This window comes from Macadamia integrifolia, chromosome 4 (assembly GCF_013358625.1).
Source record: "Macadamia integrifolia cultivar HAES 741 chromosome 4, SCU_Mint_v3, whole genome shotgun sequence".
Lineage (NCBI taxonomy): Eukaryota > Viridiplantae > Streptophyta > Magnoliopsida > Proteales > Proteaceae > Macadamia > Macadamia integrifolia.
This window is the reverse complement of record NC_056560.1, coordinates 24432448-24456969: the sequence shown is the minus strand read 5'-3', so window position 1 is coordinate 24456969 and position 24522 is coordinate 24432448. Positions and strand designations below refer to the sequence as shown.

The 24522-nt window shown below is 36.1% G+C and overlaps 3 protein-coding genes across 3 annotated transcripts in view; all 3 read left to right on the top strand.

The window, feature by feature from the left end:
• The first annotated feature begins 306 nt into the window (after positions 1–306).
• Positions 307–6206, top strand: LOC122075737 (65-kDa microtubule-associated protein 3-like). Its single transcript, XM_042640878.1, has 13 exons — positions 307–566; positions 2347–2438; positions 2620–2826; positions 2992–3243; positions 3324–3533; positions 3623–3778; positions 3903–4062; positions 4190–4341; positions 4432–4519; positions 4772–4845; positions 5053–5127; positions 5207–5471; positions 5607–6206. The coding sequence occupies exons 2-13, from the start codon at positions 2367–2369 to the stop codon at positions 6047–6049; spliced, it is 2154 nt and encodes a 717-aa protein (XP_042496812.1). The 5' UTR covers positions 307–566; positions 2347–2366; the 3' UTR covers positions 6050–6206.
• Positions 6207–10375: 4169 nt separating this feature from the next.
• LOC122075730 (vesicle-associated membrane protein 711) lies at positions 10376–13766 on the top strand. Its single transcript, XM_042640872.1, has 4 exons — positions 10376–10815; positions 11579–11769; positions 12153–12316; positions 13267–13766. The coding sequence occupies exons 1-4, from the start codon at positions 10599–10601 to the stop codon at positions 13355–13357; spliced, it is 663 nt and encodes a 220-aa protein (XP_042496806.1). The 5' UTR covers positions 10376–10598; the 3' UTR covers positions 13358–13766.
• Positions 13767–20739: 6973 nt separating this feature from the next.
• LOC122076222 overlaps positions 20740–24522 on the top strand; it is a 45377-nt gene continuing 41594 nt past the window's right edge. The window contains exon 1 of the mRNA XM_042641549.1: positions 20740–21057. The gene's annotated coding sequence lies outside the window, so the exon portion shown is untranslated. The remainder of the gene's footprint in view (positions 21058–24522) is intronic.

Below are 24522 nucleotides of genomic sequence, written 5' to 3'. Positions count from 1 at the left end.
AAATTGCACAGGTCAAATTGATATCAGTCATCCTGAGTCTTGACCGATTTGATACCGATGGATTGGTACGACCTAAGGTTAAAAAGGTAATATACACTGATTTAAAAATAATAATAAATTCATCCAACCCAGATCCGGATCCGGATCCGGATCCGTGTTGATCATGACTCAAGACCGATCCCGCGTTTGATCGCCGAGTTTTAAAATCTTGACGGGGCGAGTAAGACCCGTTACTTCTGAAATTCAAATTATTCTGCGAGCCTGAATGCCTTGATCAATAAGATATACCTAAAATCACTCCTAAACGTCTATTCTAAATCTCTAACGGCTACTTCTCTCTGTCTCTCTCTCTCTCCGCTTCCCAAGGCTCTTTCCGTTCCCCGTCCCTCCTCTCCCTCTCTATCTTTGGTACACTTGATCAATCCATCCAAAACTTCGAGAAAAAAACCTGAAATCTACAAGCATCCTCTCAATAAACCTCGATCGCTCCGTCGGGCAACTCATTCTCCGTCGGAGCTTTCGCATCAGTAAACAATAGAAACAACATTAGTTTGTTGTCCGATCAGGTGTGTGCTTCGGTCACTTTTTCAGTTTTTTGAATTGTTCTTGTATGCCTTTCTATTTATCTTTTTTTCTGAAATTTTTGTGTGTACATTTGGTTTCCTTGCTCTGGGAAATCGTATTTTCTGTTCAGTTTGTTTTTTATATTTAATTTTCACAATTTGATGGTACGAAATTCGACTGTGGGACTTAGATTTGATGTTTGAGATTCCAGCTTAATACCCTAAATTTTTGTACGTTTAGCAAGGGGGTAATTATAGAAACGTGAAAGATCTGTTCTTCTTTCTTGATTAAGTGTTTCTTAATTCTAGAAAAGAGGGAACTTGCTTTACTAGAAGTGATAAGTAAGAAAACGTACTTGCTATTTGGTTCTGAAATCCAAGAAAAGGGGAGATGAGGAACAAAAGTTCAGAGTTGAACAGTGAGGGGAAATATAATTTCTTGTAAGCCCAAGACCCAAAGAAGTCATTAACTTGCATGAGCTGGTGAGGTTAAAAATATATATATATATATATATATATATCTTCCTCCTGTGTTATCCAAAGTATGTCATTAAAAGAGAAGAAAGAAACAACAAAAAGGGATAAAGTATTTGACATAGACAAGGAACCTACTTTGAAGTATCTAGATAGCCTTCTGCTTCGCACAACTAGAGTAATTCAACATCTCTCTCAAAGAAAAAGGACTTGAGAAATATTTAGTGGAAGGAAGGGCAACAAAGTGCAGAATCCCATAGTGGATGCTTCAGCTTATTGAATGAAGAGAAGTGCTTTCTGCAATCATGTCAAGTTAGATGTACATATATATGGAAAATCCTTACTTATCAAGTTCTACATGGAATGGGCATGCTAGTAAAAAGGCCAGGGTAGAGTTTTTCTCATTATTTCTATTCCTGAGGTTTTAAAACTTAAATGATAATATTTCAAGCAACTAAAGTACCTAAGATAGAAAGTGACCAACAACCATTATAGAAACAAAAATGAGCCTTTGTAATTATTTTCTTATTCTATAGGGTTGAATAAAAATTAGACTAACCATTCGGTATAATTGCTATGCTTAATATACGACTAGTTGAATTTTTTTAGGGTAGGGCTAGAATTCACCTGCCAACCCCTCTGAATCAGCATTACGTTCAGTTCTCCTCTTTTAATAGAGGACTACACGAAAACTAGTAGGAAAAGATCAACTAGTACAAATCCTTATGCAAAGTAAAATAAAATAAATGTTTCAGTGACTAAATATATTAGTTGATAATGTGATAATTGTGATATTTAGAGGCCATATGTGTTGATTCCTCTCTCAATTCTTAAATTTCCTGTGGTCTACATGCTAGGATTATCACTTTTGTTTTGTTTTACTTTATTTGCTTTATTTTCTTATATTTTTGGTGTATGGCCAATTAGGCAATTGCAATGAAGAATCCTTGCCATTGATAACTTGAATGGACTTTAAGTAGCCACCAAAAAATGTAAAAAATGAATGTATGTAATACTGATTAAGTTTATTTTCCTATTAATCAAACACTGGTAAAAAAAATAGTAGCCAATCTCCTACTGAAATACAGCCTTGTTTTATATCCTCACATTTTATATAGAATTTTTATTTTCGCTCTTTACTTGCTTTTTAAATTTCTGATCTGATTTTCTGGTTGTAGTCATTATCCAAATGGTCAAAATCTGTTTTTCTGTTCCAAAGGCTTTTATCGTTAACAACTTTGACTTTTGGGGCAGTTGATTGTTTAATTTCTGTCTCTGACTGTCCTACTGAAATGATTGTCTTCTGCAGAGAGAAATATTTGCTTCAACATGTCTGGTCTCCAAGATGATCAGTTTTCGCAAATGGAAACAAGTTGTGGATCTCTTCTTTATGAACTTAAGGTTTTCCTTGAAACTTCTGTACAAAGAACAATTCCACATCTTACAATACTGCATTTGTTCTCTGAGATCTCTTCCCTTCTTGTTAGAAACAGTTGTTTCAAGATAAACCAGATATGTTTCAGTTATAATACAAACCAGCTGCATTGGTGGCAAGCCTTTCTGATTTTTATGTTGAATTCAGATTATATGGGATGAAGTTGGCGAGTCTGATGGTGAAAGGGATAGAATGCTATTAGAATTGGAAGAAGAGTGTCTGGAGGTATACAGAAGGAAGGTGGATCAGGCAAATCGGTGTAGGGCCCAGCTACGGCAAACAATTGCAGATTCTGAGGCAGAGCTTGCAAGCATCTGCTCAGCAATTGGTGACCGTCCAGTGCATATCCGGCAGGTTGGTCTCTCAGACAATTTTGCAAATAGTTTGCCAGGTTGAAAGAGATGGTCGATTCAATTTGCTACTAACTTCATGTTCTGACTAATGCAATCCCGTTTCTGACCATTTGTCAGCTAGTCAATCTTTAATCAAGTCATTTGTTTACTTGGTTTGTGTCTTCAGTGTGATCAGAAGGCTGGAAGTTTAAAAGAAGAGCTTATGGCCATTCTTCGAGAACTGGAGGAGATGAGAAAGAGGAAATGTGAGAGAAGGAACCAATTTATTGACGTTCTTCAGCAAATGCAAAAGATCTCAAATGAGATCTGTGGACCCACAAAACATAACTCATCCAATATTGTGGTGGATGAAACTGATATGTCCTTACGAAAGCTTGAAGAGTTGAACATGCAGCGGCAGGCACTTCAAAAGGACAAGGTTTGACTTTTCAACCCATATGTCTTCAAGCCTTAGTACGTGTTACAAACTGATCTAATTTTGTTTATATTCATGTGCAGGGAGAACGTCTGAAACAGGTTCAAGACCACCTTAACACACTGAGCAATCTATGCTTAGTTCTTGGCATAGATTTCAAGCACACAGTTAATGAGATCCACCCCAGTTTGGATGATTCTGAGGGAACAATGAACATAAGTGACAATACAATTGAGAGGTTGGCTGCTGCAATTCAAACACTGCGAAAGGTCAAGATAGAGAGAATGCAGAAAGTAGGTATTTGAAGTGTGAATATTGTATTCATGTTCTTTGTCATTAAACCTTTTTCTGTCAGTCGTACTAACCTTTCAAGCTGTGGCAGCTTCAAGATCTGGCAACTGCAATGTTGGAACTGTGGAATTTAATGGATACACCAATTGAGGAGCAGCAGATGTTTCAGAATGTCACCTGTAACATAGCTGCTTCAGAACATGAAGTAACAGAACCCAACATACTCTCTGAGGACTATATTAATTATGTAAGTGTATAATTATAAACCGAATGGCCACTTATAGGTTTGGCGTTGGACACGTATAAAAAGAGTTACATCATGGTTTCTTTCCATCAAGTAAGCTCAAATCGCAAATGAATTTATTATGCAGGTTGGGGCAGAAGTATCTAGACTTGAAGAACTAAAAGCAGCCAAGATGAAAGAGCTTGTTCTGAAGAAGAGATCAGAGTTAGAGGAGATTTGGCGGCGGACACGCATGGTAGCAGAGGCAGATAGTGCAATGGAATACGCAATTGAAGCTATTGAATCAGGTCAGAAAAACTGAGTATATATCATTTTTTTAAGAGTTCCATATTCTTACAGAACAATAGAAGTACTATTCTCTAGAAGTACTATTCTCTTTATTGTTCAGTAATAAAGCTGTTTCTTCTCATGCAGGTGCTGTGGATCCTGCTACTGTCTTGGAACAAATTGAGCTTCAAATTGCAAAAGCCAAAGAGGAAGCATTTAGCAGGAAAGAAATACTTGAAAAGGTTGAAAAATGGTCAGCTGCATGTGAGGAGGAGTGCTGGCTTGAGGAGTACAACATGGTAGGAAATTGTGGTCTTTCGGGAGAACTGTTATTTCATTTTTTCCTTGTTCATGGCTTCATTTTTTTCATACGATGATGGTTGTTTCAGGATGAAAATCGCTATAATGCTGGTAGAGGTGCCCATCTCATGCTGAAGCGTGCTGAAAAAGCTCGTTCTACAGTGAACAAACTTCCAGGTTCATATATTACATCCTGCATTGTTATACTGGCACGGAGAGGTCTTTGGTTAGTCAATGTCTTTGTGACACCACCAATTGGACTTAAGTCTTAATATAGTTCCTAATGTCATGGTACAGTGTTTAAAAATCTGACATGATTATCAAGGACATTATTTAAGGCTGGTTTTGACCTTTCAATGGCTTGTCATTGTGATTTATTTGGGTGTAATCAATTTCCTAAATTTCTTGATTTGCTTGGTGTTGGACCAGCAATGGTGGATGCATTGGCATCAAAAACCATGTCATGGGAGAAAGAAAGAGGCGTGGAATTCAAATACGATGGTGTAAGCACTCTCCTTTCAATCTGTCAAAGGTTTTGAACATCTCATTTAAGTCTGACAAGTCAAAAATTTGAATTGATATTAGCAGTGTTTGACTATATACTGTCTAGTTTAAAATGATTATGGTTTTTCCAACTGGGCATCTCTCCTAGAATCCTTTTTCATTCGATTTATGCACATGTTGAACTCCTATTAATTATTGCTGTACAGATTCGGCTTCTTGCTATGCTGGAAGAGTACAGTATTTTAAGGCAAGAGAAGGAACAAGAACGCCAAAGGCAGCGAGTATGCACTCTGATCTAGAATCAATCTCCGTTAAAGCATGCATGATTTATGACATATGTAACTAAATCAACCATTGCAGGATCAAAAGAAACTTCAGGAACAGTTAATAGCAGAGCAGGAAGTGCTTTTTGGGTCAAGACCAAGCCCTTCAAAGCCCCCGAGTGGAAAAAAGGTGCCGAGAACTTCAAATGGTGGTCCAGGAAGCAAAAGGCTTTCCCTTGGTGGAGTGATGCTGCAAACTCCTAAATCTGATCCACTTAATTCCACAAAAGCTACTCCTCAATCACGCACAGTCAAGAGGGGTCTATTGCAAAATGACTCACCCAACCACCAACTAGATGAAGGTTTTGCAGCTTTGCCTACATTTTATTCATTTCCCCATGCTGTTTCCTTTATAAACTTTTACATACTTGGTGTGTACTTTGAAGTTGTCCTCAATATATATGTTCTATGTAGCATAAATTTTAAAATTTATGCAGGTCGGAGAGGCTTGGATAGTGCTGGTCTCTCAGTGAAACTGCATTCTGTGGATGCTGCAAATGCTGGTGATGTTGATTCCTTGTTGCGGAAGCCCTTCTCTCTTGTCTCTGAGGCCAACACTCCGAACTTGATGGAAGACATGAACAAAGTACAGAAAGTATTTCCTAGTAACAACATGGCAACTACCACAGCATCCAAGTTGGCTCCTCTTCCCGATGAAGAGGAGAACAGGACCCCCAAGGCAATACCAGTTTCAGTCCCTGCTACCCCTTCAACCGTGCCTGTACCCATGCAGACTGCCATGACTCCAGTTCCATCCTCTGTCCTTTTTGGAGCTAATACCATGGGAGAGAAGCCTGAAGAGATCGAATACTCATTCGAGGAGAGAAGAGCTGGTTTCATCCTTCCCCAGACACAACTGAAGTCTACTGTACAAGTTTGACACGCTGTATGAACATGAATCAAGTTGGTCTGTTTTGCTTTTCTTACTTCTTGTGTGGTATATAAAGCCAATTGTTATTGGCTTTTCTTATTCATGTACAAGATCAATTGTTATTTCCTTTTGTCAATGTAGGTGTTGCTAATTTTTTTTTTCTTAATTTTTGGTACAATCTGGATTTCTCAACAACAAAATCTCATCACATACAGGAACTGTCTTTCCAACGGCAAAAAAATGGACATAAGTTCTTATAAGTTTATAGCAACTATGACTTTAAGGGTGGGACTGGTTTCATGCTGCTAATTCCAAAAATAATTGGGGAGTCTTAGTTGAGTATATTTGAAGTGTTTGACCTAATCTTGCTTGTATTGAATCAGAATAGCTGATCAATTCTCAGCAATCTTCTGCCTTGGCCATAGAAAATTAAATTCTCAAACCCCCCCCCCCCACAGTGGTTTTTGGTTGGGGGAGGCTTTTATATTTGGTAGAAGTTTGGGGCAGGCATTTTACTGCAGGATCCATGACGCAATGTTTAAGTTGCACTATTGCAACATGTTGATCACAAGTTTGAAATTTGGAAATAGTCTCTCTCGCGAGGCAGATGGTTAAGGCTGCATGCATTTGCCCCTCTTAGACCCTGCAGTAGTAGGAGCCTCGTGCACTGGGTTGCCCTTTTTTTTGGGGAAGGCTTATACGACAAAATACATGAGAATGCGGGAAAAAATGCTTACAAATGCATGAGAAATTAAGTTGGTTAATAGGGATTAGTTCCTTGTTAGTTGGATTGCCATCCCTTCTCTTTTGACAAACAGCATCAAGAAGCCTGATGCACCCTTAACAGAGTCAAGACAATGGTGCTCTATGATCAGTTTGACTATCGGGGAGACTGCTCTACCATCAGCTCAACAGTTCCCCCAAGTTATATTTAGATCTTTGGAGTTAACATGGATGCATAATTTGTTTATAAAATTATCCAAATTTAGGACAATTAACTTATCACGGCTTGACTCAATTCATCCATATCCCAACTAAATGGGGTCAGCTGGAGGGATCTCGTTCCGCCAATCAACTCTATTCAAAGCCATACTAGTTATCAATCCTAAGCTATGTTCCTCACTTCTCCTAAAGTCATATTATTCCTTATCAATGCATTGTAAGGTTTCCGTTGTACATATCTATGCCACCTCAAATTACTTTTTCTAAGCTTATCATGTATAGGAGCTACTCTTAATTAGCTCTATTTTTTTTTTTTTTTCATTCCTTGTTTTATCATTTCTGGTTTAGCACTCATCCATTTCAACATGCTTAATTTTGCTACACTAAATTTATTTATATATTGTTTACTCACCACGAAATATTCACCTACATAAATCATTGTTGGTCTTATAACTATCTTATAAAATTTTCCTGTCAACCTTTCATCATTGGTGGACTTGAGCTAACGAGTTCAGGTTTTTGCAACTGCCAACATAGGTATCTTATGCAATGTTCACAAATAGGGTGTACCCATTGTAATGTACTACAAAAGCAGTGCTCTCAGTTTCAGCTGATACCTCAAGCCTCCTTAGGAGTTCCTTTCCTGTCAGATCTGTATGGTTTAGCTTCATTCATATTTTAATTTTGTTTTAAACCGATGGGGAAAAAAATGACATGGAGGAATTGTTTTGCTTGAACATTTTAGTTTTGGTTTATGGAAAAATTACATGATTATCCATTTTTGTGTTTCCTTAACAAATTACCCACTTAAAGTTTCAGTTTTTAAAAAATACCCAAAACTAGGTTTGGTTTTACAAAACTACTTAATCAAAGTTTCAGTTAACAAAAATACCCACAATCAGGTCTGAGGTTTCAAAACTTGGCCATGACACTTTCTTGGAGGTTAGGATTATTGAACCGCCTTAGGTTGTATCTATTAATATCTTTCACGGCGATAAAAATCAGTGTGTTTCACCTCAGATCTCCTTAATCAATCGTGTAATTGGAAATGGAGAAGGATTTGGGTCCCAAAACTCCAACTCTTGACCTTAAGTGCCGTCAAATTTGAAGGGGGTGAGATTCTATGTATTTACTCGTTCATAGTTGTTGAAGGTTTGAAATACCCCTCAATTGATTATGACACTCATTCTATCCCCATTAATGCCATTGGTGAGAGAATTCCTCCTTCAACGTGGCTTTAGGAGAACTATGTCTTGTGAAAAATACCAACCATAAACTCTTTGAGGCTGGACTAGGCTAGGGTTTTTCCATCAACGGGCCCTAATGGTTGATCATTATAATAGATTCTGCTGGCACTGGATTCTTGAAGGCTCTTTTGAATTTCAAACTAGAAATGCATAGATTGATACCTTTCAAATTTAAACGAAAGTGAGGGAAGAAAGCTTATAATATAATTGGCAAAAACAAAAGCATGAGAACAAGGGAATGGAGTATTAATAAAAGTAAAGGGCTAAATGACAAGGTAACAAAAGTTGTTTTCAATTTAAAAGGAAACCTCCAACCATAACAAATAAGACTACAAGCTGACCCACAACCTCAAAAATCAAAATAGATGCTTTGCCTATGGAAAATAATAATGCCAATGAGTGAAAACTGTGATTACTACTTAAATTATAGCATATGCGTGATCTCCCCCACCTCTATTAAGAAAGGTAGCCAGGAGGGGGAGGTGGGTTAGGTTTTTTTTTGTGTGTGTGTGTGTGTGTGTGTGTGGAGATGGATTTTAACAAGAGATGTAAATGGATAGTCAAAATTCGAGTTCAAATCTGCACACGCATCCGTATTTGTTTAAGGGTATCCATATCCTGTCAAAGGGTATCCGGACTAAAAGTCCTAAATATTCAAAAAATAATTATCTAGTCCGATTAAATAATCAATTCATGATTTTTAGGATTATTGAGTTTAGACAAGTTCTAGAGAATGAGGAAATGTGTCAAGATAAGTTAGAAAGATGGATTAAGAGCAAGTTGTATTTATTGGGGAGAGGAAGGTCGGGATTACACAAGTCAAAGAGTAAATAGATGGTTAAAAAATCTGAATTCGATCTACAACCATATTCTTTTAGAGATATCCATAACTGACCAAGAAATATCTAGATCCGATCACATTCAATCCGAATTCAATCTGTATCATCTACATTCATAATTTTAACTTGACACCTCTGTAACTATTTGTTGACTCTCCTTTTTCCCTTCTAAAAGGTAAAATCATTTTTTCTAGTTTGGGTTAGGTTTCATACAATCAGAATCATATTCCCAAGATGTCACACATTATGCCTTTATTTCATTGGAGAGTCTTGCATGCTGATCATCATCAGGGAAGAATTAATAAGTAGGTATCTATCTGTTAAGTATTAATATTCTTATTACTGGCTTTACTCTGGCATGGTGTGATTGTTGCAGTTATCTACATTATTCATGTTGCTTGGCTATAAATTATTAATTAATAATATGTTTTTCATATCCTTTTACTTTTTAAATGTATATTAATACTAAGAAAAAAATAAAGTCAAAATAAGATCTATAAAAAAACTACATATCATATGGTCTTAAAAGTTGAAAAAAATAAAAATCATAATAAATTCCATAATTTATCTTATCCCAAGATGACACCTACTGTGAGATGAGATTGATTTCCATCAATTTTGATTCTATCGAAATTGGCCTCGAATCAGCGAAACACTAGAAGTTGAAATCAAAAAGAAAAAACTAAGATCTTATGAAATTATGTGATTTTTTATTCAATGGACTTGAGGATTTTGTTATAAAAGGTAAATTTCATTAATTTCTGTTATTTTGCCTTATAACTAAAAAAAAAAGGAAGATCAAACATGGTGATTCAAAAGAGGGTTGCACTACAAAATCTTGACTGGTCTTACCAATTCCAATTAAACTACAACTGATTCTATTCTTATCTCTCAAACTATGATTTGAAATGGTCCCTAAGTTAATTTAAGGGACTATTAACAAATCACATTTTTTTTTAGTTCATTCATTCATTCCAAACAACACCTAAGGACTATGACACCCAGCTTCTATCATGGATCTGAGTAACTCAGCTCAGGTCAGCTCCATCCATCCATCCATTAGAAAAAAGGTGACCCCACATTGTCTCAACTCTCAATCTCAATTGTTCGATCAGGGCATGACAACTGTCATTGTCAGTAATGCTTCCGCGTTGTGCTTTTCATATACAGTTGCGGAGGTAACGGAAATCGGACAAGAAGAAAGTTATATTTTGGTGGTCAATAATACAATAAAAAAAAAATAAAAATAACAATAAATCCAGCTAAGCTTATATATCTCTATTGCGCCTTCTATAGCATAAAACCACTTTTCCATGTTCGAAAAGGACTCAAATCTGGTACGAAATCATAGCAATTCCGCCAAATTCAAACCCTAACAGAATTTTTGATTCCCGGTCTGAATTTTGGGGATTCAGGCAAATAACATAAGGGGATCGATCTCCATCGATTGGTTGAAGAGGAGATTTTTTTTTGGGGGGGGGGGGGTTACTTTGATCATCGATTGTTGATTAGCAGAGAGAAGGGAGGGCAATGACGATCTTGTATGCGCTGGTTGCGCGAGGATCTGTGGTTTTGGCTGAGTTCAGTACAACGTCAACGAATGCAAGCGCGATCGCTCGGCAAATACTGGAGAAGATTCCTGGCAACAACGACAGCCATGTTTCCTATTCTCAAGATCGCTATATTTTTCATGTCAAGAGGACCGATGGGCTTACCGTTTTGTGCATGGCGGACGATACCGCCGGAAGTAAGCTTCTTCTTCTTCTCTGTTTCATCGCTTCGCTTTCATATCTTCCCCCCCCCCCCCCTTTTTCTAATGTTTAATGATCAATCTCTACAATCCGGGGAACAAACAATCTTACTTTCTCATATCAGTCATATGGGGTTGATCCCACATCGGTTTCGAAAGGGATTTGATGTGGGTTGATGTGATCTTGGTTTCCTTTACTTTGTAAGTTGGTTTATCGGGTTGGGTTCTCCCAATGTCTGTATCTCTAGTATCAATGCAGCTGATCCTCGGTCCCAACTCCCAACCCTCCTCTGGAAAGGGTGACCTTCAGTCATATTGGGGCTGATCCCAAACTGTATCTTATTTTGATCCTCGGCACCAATGTTTTCTGTTTCCTTCTCTTCCTCCTTTTTTATAGTTAGAGTGGAATCAAGAAGCTTTGCCACTCCGTTTGTTGGAATAACTTTGCCAAAAGTGTAATTAAAAATTTCTAGCAATTCCGAATTTAAAAAAAAAAAAAGTATACATTTACAAAGGTGTACACTTTTAATGATTACCTCCTTTAAACTTCTGTATGAGATCCCCATGACCATGATTCATGACTAGAGAGTGGAAATATACATTCTTTTTTGTTGCAGGAAAATTGCATGTGACTTGCTTCTTTCTCATGTTGTTACAAATTCTCCTTCTGTTGACTCTAGCAGCTGAATTGCAATTTTAGTTATGCTGTCAGTTTATGATATATGGTGTTTGCCTTAATTTGTTGAATCTTTTCATGCAGGAAGAATTCCTTTTGCATTTCTAGAAGATATTCATCAAAGATTTGTAAAGACTTATGGACGTGCTGTTCATACAGCTCAAGCTTATGCTATGAATGATGAATTCTCAAGAATTTTGAGCCAACAAATGGACTACTATACCAATGATCCTAACGCAGATCGGATTAATAGGTTGAAAGGTGAAATGAGCCAGGTATACATTTCAAATGCTTCGTGCCTTCAAACAACTTCTTTCTCTTTTTTGTAGTCCTAGTTTCCGTACGTGTTGGCCCTCTGCAATAACTCTTAATCCTTTCCACCTTCCCCCCCCCCCCCACCAATTCATTATGTCAGTTTATTTGATCCTGCCCTTATTTGCTTCTCATGATGGTTATCATTTAATAGTTGAGCTTGAATTGCAGTCAAATGGAAAAGACAGTATACCCTTTAATGTAAAATAAGGCTCAGAATGTCAATCATCCTTGGGGGAAAAATTTTTGCTAGCTATTTCCAATTTTGTGGGGGTGATATAATCTTCAGTGTTGTTATCTTCTTGCATATAATTTCTGAATTAGTAGTGTTTGTATAATTTGATAGGTGCGCAATGTCATGATAGAGAACATTGATAAAGTCCTGGAAAGGGGAGACCGCTTGGAACTGTTGGTTGATAAGACTGCTCATATGCAAGGAAACACATTTCGTTTCAGAAAGCAAGCACGCCGTTTCAAGAACTCTGTGTGGTGGAGAAATGTCAAGCTCACGTATGTATACTGAACTCAAAATATTGATCTTCATTGTTTTAGGGCACACACACTTATAAATGTCTGCATGTATCGATGCACTCCACTGGATTGGGCATGGAGCTTCCTACATTCCTGTGCATATGTTTCACTTGTTTTTTTGGGTGGGTGGTGGTGGTGTTGGAGGTGTTTATGGAACTGTCAGAAGGGTTATACAACGTCAAGTTTATGGGCTATACATCTAAATGACCCACAAACTACAAAAGGGTTACCAAAAATCATAATATCATGATCTTTTGGACTATACTAGTCCATCTTAAGTCCTTAGAAGTGGAAGCACAAGAGTCCAATGTTTGTTTTCCTTTTTCAACAAAGCCATAGCTGTTACCCTTTAGGTGGGGCCTATGTGGTTGGCAATGTGGTGTTTTTAGCATCCTCCTCCTCTTTAGTCTTAACCCCCAACAGAGGAGTTCTGGTCAGATGTGTAAGTTGATGGTAACCATCTTATGAGATTCTCCTTGGAAGAGTTTGCTTGGATTCCTGATTATTTAGTTTTCCCAGGGGTTAGAATCATCCAATATCTTGTGCTCTTTGTTCTAGAAGTTTTGGAGATCATACCTAGGTAACAAGGGCATTCTATTTTCAGAAATTTGGATGTGTCAGACCAGATTATATCCACCTATCAGGTACACTTGTCACTTTTACAGGCACATTGCCATTGAAAGGAGGAAAAAAAAAAAAAAGGTACCCCTGCATGGGGGGAGGATACTACCTCTCATAGAATCTTACTTTATACAACATGGTCGATGATTTGGTTATCTTCAGCTATGATGCAAGCATCTCTTTCTCTCTTCACCTCTCCGCATGTCTGGTTACATCTAGAAACAGGATCGTGGAACTAAATCCTTTCTACTCCACATCTTGTAGCTTCCTGTTTGATTCGCTGACTGTTTTATGTTTTTGTTGTACAGGGTTGCATTTATAATCCTCCTCTTGATCATTATATATGTTGTGGTTGCAATTGTTTGCCACGGGCCTACATTGCCTTCCTGCGTGAAGTGAAAGACGTGTTGGTTGGCCTTTGATAACGGTTGCTTGAAGATGGATATGTTGTCATTTTTCATGTTCCTGTACTACTTCAAGTTTTATGGCTGTAGTTTGACGTATTTGGGAGGCATTTTCTTTCATGGGGGCTTCATCTGATTGTGTGCTTTTCAGAAGATCCATAACCTAATGGCTAGGATGGCTTATAGGAGTTGGAGAATACTGATGTTTTGGGGAAGTTTGGCTTGTCTGACGGTTAATGTATAGGAGCATCCAAGTACTGCAGTTTTGGCACCGTGTTTCTGTTTCATTCTACAATCAGTGGGATGGTCTGTTGTTTATGTGAACATCTTGTTTCCCTGGTCTGTCAGCTGGACTTATTGAATGGAAGCATGCAAATATATATAATATAATTACATTTCTCAGAGACAGCCATCTCGGTCTTATAATGAATTCCTGAACCATCCTTTCCCCCCAACCACCCCTAACCCTTCCTCCCAAGAAGGAAAAAGTTAATTTAAGGGTTTTCATTTTGGGATTCAATTATGAAACTAGGGTTCAGCAGCAGGGGAAGTTGTCAATAAACAGAATTTCTAAGTCCTAGTTTGGCTGGAACTTGGAAGTGAAATGCAATGCAATATTGAAAGACTCAGAGTTTTACTCTGCCGAATGGTCAAGGAAGAATCCCTTCAGCCACTTTTTAGTTTCCGTTAGATCAGAATCATTAAATCTAAACCATTGAATTTGAGCCCATTTATTAAATCATACAATATGCAGTACTCTTCACCAAAAAAATCTATACATGCAGCACATGCCTTGTATAAATTCACATGTAAAACCAATACAGATACCATTTAATGTTGATACACCAAAACTAATTCATGTGCCATAATATGAACATACAATACAACACAGAAAAAATCCAAATCTATTACATACGTATTTGAGCAGTATTGTTTTGAAATGTGATTGAGAATGTTGTCGAAAAGCTAGATTATTGCCTTAGAAGAACGGTATTCTACTGAAGAATATATATATATATATATATATTTATATATACACTAGTAAAAAAATACACGTGCAAATGCATGTGTGGCCAAACATTTTAAACAATGAGCAAAGAGGATTACATGTAAAAGCACACAAACACAACATAAACACAAAGAGGATCTAAAACTGGATTAAATATTTGTTTAGCAATAAGCAATATTAAGGAAATTGAATTTTAAAAAATAGGGTGTAAATTAGTGTAATGTGTTTAGAATTCATTGGGATATATTTAAATAAAAATGTATCAACGAAAAATGTTTTTCATTCCTCATAAAATGTCGTAACGAAATCATGGCAACAAATATTTATTTTTTGCACCCAGTAGCAGTCCCAACAGAAAAAAATAAACATTGAAACTGCAATGCCTCAAAGTAGGTAAATTTAAAACAGAAGTACAATTACTAACTTTATATGCTAGATCAGGGAGAAAAATAATACAGAGGAGAACTCAGAGAAGCTTCAAAGAAGAGAAAACACAGGCAATATGATGAGATTGAAGCAAACCATACACATGGGAGCAACCAAGATTGCACCATCCCAATATTTACCGACATGGATGAGGATAAAAATTATGAGAGATTTTCTCAATGAATTGAAATAGAAGAGAGTGCTACTTTATAGATCTTTTACAAACACTCATTCAAATAGAAGGAATATGCTATATATGTAATTCTTCAAGGATGTCTCCAGATTCTTTTGCATAATTCCATATCTACCCACCAACATCTTCAAGAATAGAACAGAGCCATGAGACTATTATATCTAGGTAATGTCTACATCACCAGTGGCAACGATGAAGGTTCATATCCCTCCCCAAATAGTAAAATCTATACCGAACCAGTCAAAAAGAAGAAAGGCTCAAAAAATCATTCCTTTATCACTACACCTCTAGAAGATGCTCTTTTTTATTTAGTTTGGAGGTGGGGGGGGGGGGGGGAGTAATTTGCACACACCATTATTTTGTTATTTTAAACCTTGGTTCAGAGAGGGGAGACTTTATTAAATTTTGTTGCCAGGTTTATGAAATTTTCTAGCAAAACAAAAAGAGAAATTTATATTTCCCAAAAAAAAAAAGCAGTTACTCTTATGACTGACTCTAACTCATTTAATCAGAATATCATTTTTAGACTAACTTAATTTCATTAATATGCAACAAATGAACGAATACATTAGCTAGCAACTAACATGGAATGAAAACAAAGAAAAAGATGTGATTTTGAAAATTCTTGAAACAGAACAAATTTTTACCAACATTTGTTTAGGCATCATTTAGCAAGGTATCATCAACAGTTGTTAGACAAGGAGTTGATAAGATTATCCAAACTACCCTCCCATAGAATCTATCCATCTTAAGCTTCTGGTTTAGATATTAATTTGAACTGAGAATGAAGATAAACTTTTAATTTTTATGAGAATATAAGATCCACTTTTTTAAGAGGACTAAGAAAATATAGTGGATTACTAATAACAGAGAAAAGTCTCATTAATAGGAAATAGTCCAAGGTTCTTAATAACTGAAAGATGAGGAATGAACAGAGCACATTTACAGTAATATAAGGATAAAGGTAAAGATCTATATTGAGATACCTTAACTAAAACTATCTTTTATTTGATAAAATATAATATAGTATGCCTAAGGTGTAACTAACTGTTTAGATCCCTTCTCTTCCTCTATATTACTTGCTTCTCTTAAGCTCACTTCCTAAAAACTCATAACACCTTAAACATTAAGTGATGGGTCTGATGGATTCTCAATAGAGAAAGAATAAGTGAGTAGAGAATTAAAGAAGAGAACAAAAGGAGGTGGGAATTAAGATGACATAAGATGTTTGAGAGAGAGAGAGAGAGAGAGAGAGAGAGAGAGAGAGAGGAAACCTTTTTTCCTCAAAACAGATTGAATTGGGAACCTATAAATCAATATGAGAAGGAAAGGAAAGTAATTCAGTTACTCACAATCCACTCCACACAAACAATTATTTATTTTTAACATTTAAAATGAATTAGGAACCTAGAAATCAAACCTCCCCACATGTATATGACAGTCTCAAAACCTGAAAGAACAAAAATGAAATTAGTAATTAAAGATGAAAGGTTGTAGATAACAAATGTATCAATCAATTCAAACAAAAGGACAAATGATACAAATTGGGAGATTCTTAAACCTCTATGAGGATGATCAGAGAATCTGGTAGGAACATAAACTGCAAAACCAACCAGATAAACAATTTTATTTTCTCCAAAATCTTGATGAGTGAAAGCTCCCTGCAATCCAAGAACCACTACCACCAATTCAATTTCTCATAAACATAAACAATTTTTTTATAAGAATTAGGAACCTAGAAATCATACCTCCAACATGGATGTGATGGTCTCAAAACCTGAAAAAACGAAAATGAAATTAGTATTTGAAGATGAAAAAGTAGAGAAGAAATGTATTAAGCAATCCTAATAAAAGGGTTCATGACACCAATTGAGGAGATTCCTAAACTTCTATGAGTATGATCAGGGAATCCAGCAGGAACAAAAAACTACAAAATCAACAAGACGAACAACTTTATGAGATTATATATATACTGAAAAATAAATATGCCGTTGAACCAAAAAGAAAGAAACCTCCAGTAAATTCATCCAATATCCAAGCGCCTCAATTCCTAGCAAAACAAGACAAATATTTGGATCAGGCTTGCATTATGTTGGAATAGCACCAAATGAAAACATCATAACTATGCAACATAAGGCAAAAACTCAAAATGACAAAGACCATATAAAAGTTTAAAACACAACCAAAAAGATAGAAAAGCCATAAGCTTATCATCTGGCTATAAAATGAATTATCATAAGATCAACATATCAACTGCCATAATTGAAATGAGATACATTGGGTTGCAAAAACTTCCTTTTCCCCTATGAAGTATTTGGGTAATGGATAGACTTGGGTTAGATAGTCCCTAGACTACGCATTGTTAGATGTTGATTGTTTGGCAATCATACCACATGTTCAGGCTTAAAAAAAAATTAAAAAAAATAAATAATAAAAAAAAATAGGAAAACATAGTTTGAAACATATGGAGATTTCATTGCAGTGACACAAAAGCCCTGGCTCGAACAATCATGTCACCATAATCCACCATATTCTAGAATTTATTTGAATAGTAAATGTTAAGTTTGTCTCGGATTCTTAACCCGTTTTGAAGATTGACCTGATCCGACATATTTTGGTGGCGACCCGAGTGGGAAATTTTCTGAGATCTGTGATGGAAGCAGAGGGGTTGGGCCGATAGGATCGACCATGACCTGATGGTTCGACCCGCGATTTAGAGTATATATAATGTACTGTTGCTTGTTGAGAAAGTCATTATATTTTGGGGTTTTTCGAGCTAGGGTTTCAGGGCGAGTTTTTCCTCGTCGCTGCTAGGGTGTAATTTCTCTTCTGCATAGTGAATCATCTTCTTCTTCACCAGAGGACGTAACACACCACCCTGGTTTGTGAACCTCGTTAAATCTCTGTGTTGTACGGATCTATTGTCTCTTCATTATTCGTGTTTATTGGTGTTTGATCTTATAGTAAATGTAGTGCTATAGCCGAGCTTATATGCAAGTCAAGAGAACATTAAACAAAGTGGGGGATGAACTATATGGTATGACACGGCTGAGGTGATTGATGTGATGAATCTCCTTAATTCATAGGAGACATGACATAATATACAGTATGTATAAGACCACAACAAAAAAATATCAATTTATCAAGTGACAAGACCCAATAAATTAACTTTAGATGGAAATCAATGGAATATGAACTAATTGGGAGAACCTTCCAATGTGCGTCATTTTACTCATAATCCTATCCACCAAATTAGCAAGGCCTTTGTCAATTGAAGTACCCTATGGGTAGTTGTTTGTTTCAGGACTCAGAAGGGTGGAGCTTATAAGAGATACTCTACTTATTGAGACAAACCAATATGAAAAGAGAAGTTTGATCAACTAAACAGCCAAACTGAAATTCTTAAGCACTGAACCAACTTTTCTTCTCAGCACCAAGAAAAGAGACTCCATCTGCTCATCTAACTTGAATCTTGCCATCTCGATCTCCTTGCAGAGCTCCTTACACTTGGCCAACCTCCCTAAAACTACATATATCTTGATCAAATTCTAGTGTATATCATATGTTGGAGTGAAACCTCCATTCTTGAGTCGTGAGAAATATCTTATAGCCCTTGAGAGATTATTCAAATAGACAAACAGTTTTATGAAAACATGATAAGATGGAAGATCAAAGAGACAATTTGATCCTCCATTTCCCAAGCGAGTGCGGGTGCGAGTGCAAGATTAGTTTCTATTGACTTGCAGATCGTCACTATCGATTTCTGCCTCATGCAAGAAAATAGAGAAAAGGGACGTGATAGAGAAAAAAAAAAGAGTTTGAGAGAGAAGGAAACTGTAGAGAGTGAGAGAGAAATGTATATATGATAGGACATCGTGCATGTGAAATTAGTTTGCTTTCATAGAAGGAAACATGTGCAATCTTACCCTATTAGATAGATTCACCTCTAAACTTTTATTTTAATTAAGAAACATGATAAGTAGAGAATCGTGGATTATAAGAAAATTGAAAAAGATATATTTTTTTTTTATAATATAAAAGAGAAATAGATTTACTTAATCAACCTTTCCAAAAACTCTAACCATATATTTTTTAAGTATATAAAGAGAAGTTGAGGAGGGTTCTTTAGATAACAAAAATACTCTTTAAAGATAGGTTTTTTTTAGGAAAGGCATAGATCTTTTTTTTTTGGTAAAAGAAAAGATCGCGTGTGTAAGAGAGAGAAGAATATAGATTTTTTTAGATAAAAATATAGATTTTATTTGTTTGGTAAAAAAATTCTTAAATTATAGCGTTTTAAAGAGAGCAACATGAGAGAGAGGAGGGAAAGGTTGAAAGGGAAAGTTAAAAAGTGAGGGAGGGATAGATAAGGAAAGGAATATTAGAGGAATAAATAAATTAATTTTCAAAGAATATTTAAATATTAAAAATATAAAGATTACCAATAATATTGAAAAAATAAAAAGAATTGACAAAAGTGATAATGAAAGAGATAAGATATTTAGATAAGTAAAACGGATAAAGTAGTCCAAAAAAATATTGGCCACGAAGCATGAGTACATGCTTTTATATAATAGTATGATAGTATGATAGTGTGATATATACATTTTGGTAAGTGAGGGAAGATATGTTTGACGCTTACTTAGTATTCCACCTAGGTTCAAAAGGTTATCGTGGAATGTCCCTTGGTGATGGTGTGGTTGTTAGAAACAAGTTAAGTAATTTTCTCCCCTTAGATACAATGTTTCCTATGTGTCATGTATCTAGAGAAACAAGTTAGCATCTTTCTTTGTCATGTGACGTGTCGAAAAGGGTTTGGCTTGCTGGACCTCTTGGTGTGCATATTGAGTTTCTCCAATCTTCTCTCCTCAATCTTTTATGATCGAAGTTTATTGAAATGTGACAAGTCGCTCATCAATCGTTATTATTTCTTTATATTATTTATGAACCTTTTGGAACAAGTGTGACAATGTGTGTTTCAGAGCTTGATGTTTATTGAAATGTGACAAGTTGTGCATTAGTGGCTGATAAGTCATAACGTATGTAGTTTTACCTTTACTTCACGGATGGACTATTTATAGACTCTAACGAGTCTAACCCATGATCACTTTGATCACAATAAATGCACCAAGGTCCACCATCTAGTAACTTGAATAGAGATTATTTTAGTTTAACAAACAAGATTAGAAGGAAGATATTTTCCTATAAATTAAAAAGAAAAGGTTATTGAAACGATCGCAAGGAGCTTTTACATAGATTAAAGAAAGCTCAAGACAATAGGTGGAATGTGATGGAAATTTTGAGTGATTATGAGGAACTAGAACATCTTCTTTTGAAAAAAAAAAAATATCACATAGTGGCTTTGGAGTATTGTTCCAAGTTTTTTTTTAGATGTCTATGACATTGTTTCCAACACTCAATTTTGGCTCGGGCCTACCAACGAAATGATTTTTTTTTTTCTTTTTCAAAATGAATTACTTCTCCAACCATGAACAGTAAAACACCTGTCTCTCTCGCTGGTAATGATGGAGATGTATATTCCTTTTCATAAAATGGAAGAAGGGAGACGTTTTTTTGGCGGTAAAATTGAGTTACAATTTTATTTGGGCGAACCGGTAGGCCGTTACAATCATATTGATTATCGAGTGGCCGGACCAATTTTCGAATCAGTTGCTGACCGGATATTTGAATCCTTGACACGGGAGTCCGAGACGAGGGCTACCTTCCTTATTAATCCATAGAACATAGACTTTGAACAGAAGGATTGTGAAAAAGGGCAGAATCCCGAACAGTATCAAATCCACTGTCAGTCTCTACTCTCTCAAAGCGATGAAGCGTTACGATTTCGAAGTTCTTCTGAGAATCATCATCGATAAGAACAACAGTGATTCCGCCTTCATATCGAAACTGTATATCTAGAGATAGATTCAGGGTTTACGTTGTTATGTGATCATCTGAGATCGACTTCGCTGAGCAAAGCTAATCGTTGGAGTGGATCTGAACTCGCGAGGCTGAAGCATTACTAGGGTTTCTACTTGTTGCAACACTTCTATTAAGTTCTTTTGAGGTACATCATCCAAAACTCCAATGGTCCTCCGCTTATCTCTAGGTTTTGCTTCATATTGTTTTAGATAGTCGAATATAGTTTAGGGAATTCAAGCAACCTCTGATGGTACTCCCTATGAAACCCGCCTTGCTTCTGAGTCTGCTTTCATATACTCGATTAAGACGAGAGCCTTCTTGTTATCTGCAGTTCCTGAAGATATCTGAACTGAGGAGTCATTTTCACCCATTTTTATTTTTTTCCCACTTCCTTGATGTTGTCTGGATTTAGGGCCAAGATTTTTTACTTTATAGGAATTGAAGTTTATATACAATTACTATAGTATTCATATCCGTGTTTAGTGGATCGCTAGATTCGTGTTTATCTGATGATAGTTTGTCCATAATTTTATATTTCCCCCCTCTTCATATCAGATCAGTATGTCCTTGAAACCCAGAATGCATATTTCCTTCGTCGCCAGATCTTGTGCCCACCAAACAATATCAAACTCTTCCAATTCCAATTGTGGTGTACCAACCAGACTTTTTCAAGAAAGAAGGAAGATGCTTTGCGAAGATTTATTTAGTAAAAAGGAGAATCAAGGATTTGCCTTTTTTTTCCCCCCTTGTTGAATGACAATTTATTCCTTCATACAATAACAAAGAATGCAACAAGTTCATGCAATACATTGAACCAAGAGGCTTACCAAGAAAAAACCAAGAGGGACTCTTATTAAAAATAATTTCATATTATCAGCTAAAATTTCTCGTTCTGTAGAGGTATGGAGGGTATGAACTCTAGGGGACTCTTTTTTTTGCTTAATTATATCACAACATATCCTAATCCAACCATGAACCATGTTGGAATTAGGTTAGGCAGATTAGTTTAAATCTAGGCCTAGGGAGCAGCTCATCTGATCTTTGATTTCTTTGATTCCTAATCTATAATCTAGGTTGGCTAGCTGCTTCAATTCTTGGTATCAGAGCCTAGCCTGGCCATGGAGTTTTTTTTTTTTACTAGAGTTTGTTTGCCCAATGGAAAGACTTCCCTATTTATATGTAAAGGGTGGAATGTGAATCTTGTCTTGCAGACTAGTAGAGATAAGACAGATGAGTTAATTGATGATTCTAATTGTGATCTTTTCATTGAAAATTTCAATTTCTTCCTACTTTGATTGTGCCAAATGTCACATATATTCTTCTTTCAAACATGTCATTATAATTGGTCAGTTATGGTTGGCAGAACAGAAGGTTGTCCTTGATCGTGAAGGGAACTCATGTACGTTAAAAATTTATAACAAACTATTGTCTTGAAAGGGTTGCAATGTGATAGCTCTTTAAAGCTGATTGAAGCAACACCAACGCTATAACCACAAAGGAGTTAAAAAGATGTTAAACAAGATGAAGAACTTGCCATTTCTAATGAGCTTACTGTAAATGTTCAGTCCTTTCAAGTATGGCAATGTTTCAAGCACTTCTACTGAACTTACTGTATAAGACAACTACCTAACCTGATTTGAGTTAGCACAATTATGCACTATGTTACTGTGTCAATACCCTTAAAAAGCAGGATAAGAAGAGTACCCAAACATCATCACCTGCAGAAATTTCATGATTATATGATTATATCTTCCTTTGGTGTCTTTCTGTTCTTATTAAGTTCTCAAATACCTCAACATCCGACAGATTGCATACTGGTTAATCTTTCAAGTCTGCTTCCTGTCTGCCCAAGAATCTTTCCCTGCCTACTGGCCCAGCAGATAGTGGAAATTTAGAAGACATAATCATTGTTGTGGAAAGGTGGCAACAGTAGAATTGTCTAATAATGAGAAAGTAATGTACCTGTATAAGGGTAAAATATATTTAAACAAGAAAGTGAAATTCACAGAGTCACTTAAATTTCCTGCCAAAAGAAATATTCAGCTACCCGGCAAACCAAAGCTGGCTAGTAACCTGCAACCCAAATTGCATACATGATTCCTGTCCTAGCAGTATTGTGATAATATCAAAACAGGATAACAGTACTAACAGCAAGGAGAAGAGTGAAAACAAGAAGGATGGAGGAAGAGAGAGGGAGGACTATTTCTGGTTAGAGAGAAAGTCCATCCATAGATCTCAACCCCTTATTTTGTCGTTATATAATACCCAACTAATTAGAATCTGACCAGAAGTCTACAATAGAGTTAGAGAAGAAATGGAAGACTAAGGTCTCTAACTAAAAGCAAAAACAACTTACTAAGTCTTCCAACTAAGGCATACCCACAGTTCTCACTGTACCAAGGTGTTGGAGGGCTGCCCAAGTGCTTAGGCGACAAGTCGCCTGCCTTAAGGAGAACAAGGTGCCTAAGGTGACTAGGTGTTATTTTTTTATTTTCCCTCTTTTTTAACCTTATTTAGTATGCTACATATACCTTATATCATAAAAAATCAACATTAAGCCACATTGAGTCGTCAAAAATATACATTAAGCCACATCAAATCATCAAAAATAGATATTAAGTCACATTAAGTCTTAAAAAATAACATTTAGAGAAATGTTCATGTTCTATAATAAGTTTGATTGGTAAAATGGTTTTATTTTTATATGAGGCATTTTGTGTTAGGTAGAACACAAAACCCGCTTTCCAACAAGTCTAAGGTTACTTCAATCTGAATTTTAATGACAAAGTGTTATGTTCCGGTCAAACTTATTTTAAAGTGCGTGACTGTTATTAAAATCGCCTAAATGAAAATAATTTTATGGATATCAAAACAAAATATTATTTTTCCGGACTTTTGGTTTTTAGCAATGTTTTACCATGGTAAGATTTATTAAATTTAAAAAATTGAGAAAATCCTTAGCATTTGAAAGTTGAAAATTGCCCACACAACAAAAAATCCAGTTTTTGTTCTCAGATTGGGGGTAGGGGGTTGATTTTTTATCATTTTAGAATTTGATTTTTAAATTATTTTTATTGGATTCAAATAAGGGGTATTTGCTTATTTATGAATACTATCTTAAGTAAGTGACATTTACTTAAATGATATTTGACATAAATAACTGTTATGCCTTGCAATAAGACGCCATTGTAATAAGGCCACAGTCGCCTGGACGCCTTGTCGTCGCCTGACAACTATGGACATACCATTGTAGGGACACTCCCTCTATCGTGGTTATATATGCACACACTAATAATATACCCCCATGTTACATATGGCACATACTTTAATACTCTTATACTTCCCCAATCCCCCCTAAGCTGGAACATATAAGTCGCTCACGCCCAACTTGAAGTAGTCTTTTCTGAAAGCAGAACCAAATAGAGGTTTGGTAAACATATCACCAAGTTGATCAATAAAAGAAACGAACGGAGCAATAATCAATTTCCTCGTAACAACATTCCACACAAAGTGACTGCTAACTTCAATGTGTTTGGTTCTTTCATGAAACCTGAGTTGCTGCAATGTAAATAGCAACTTGATCATCACGAAAACATCTTCATAGGTTGAG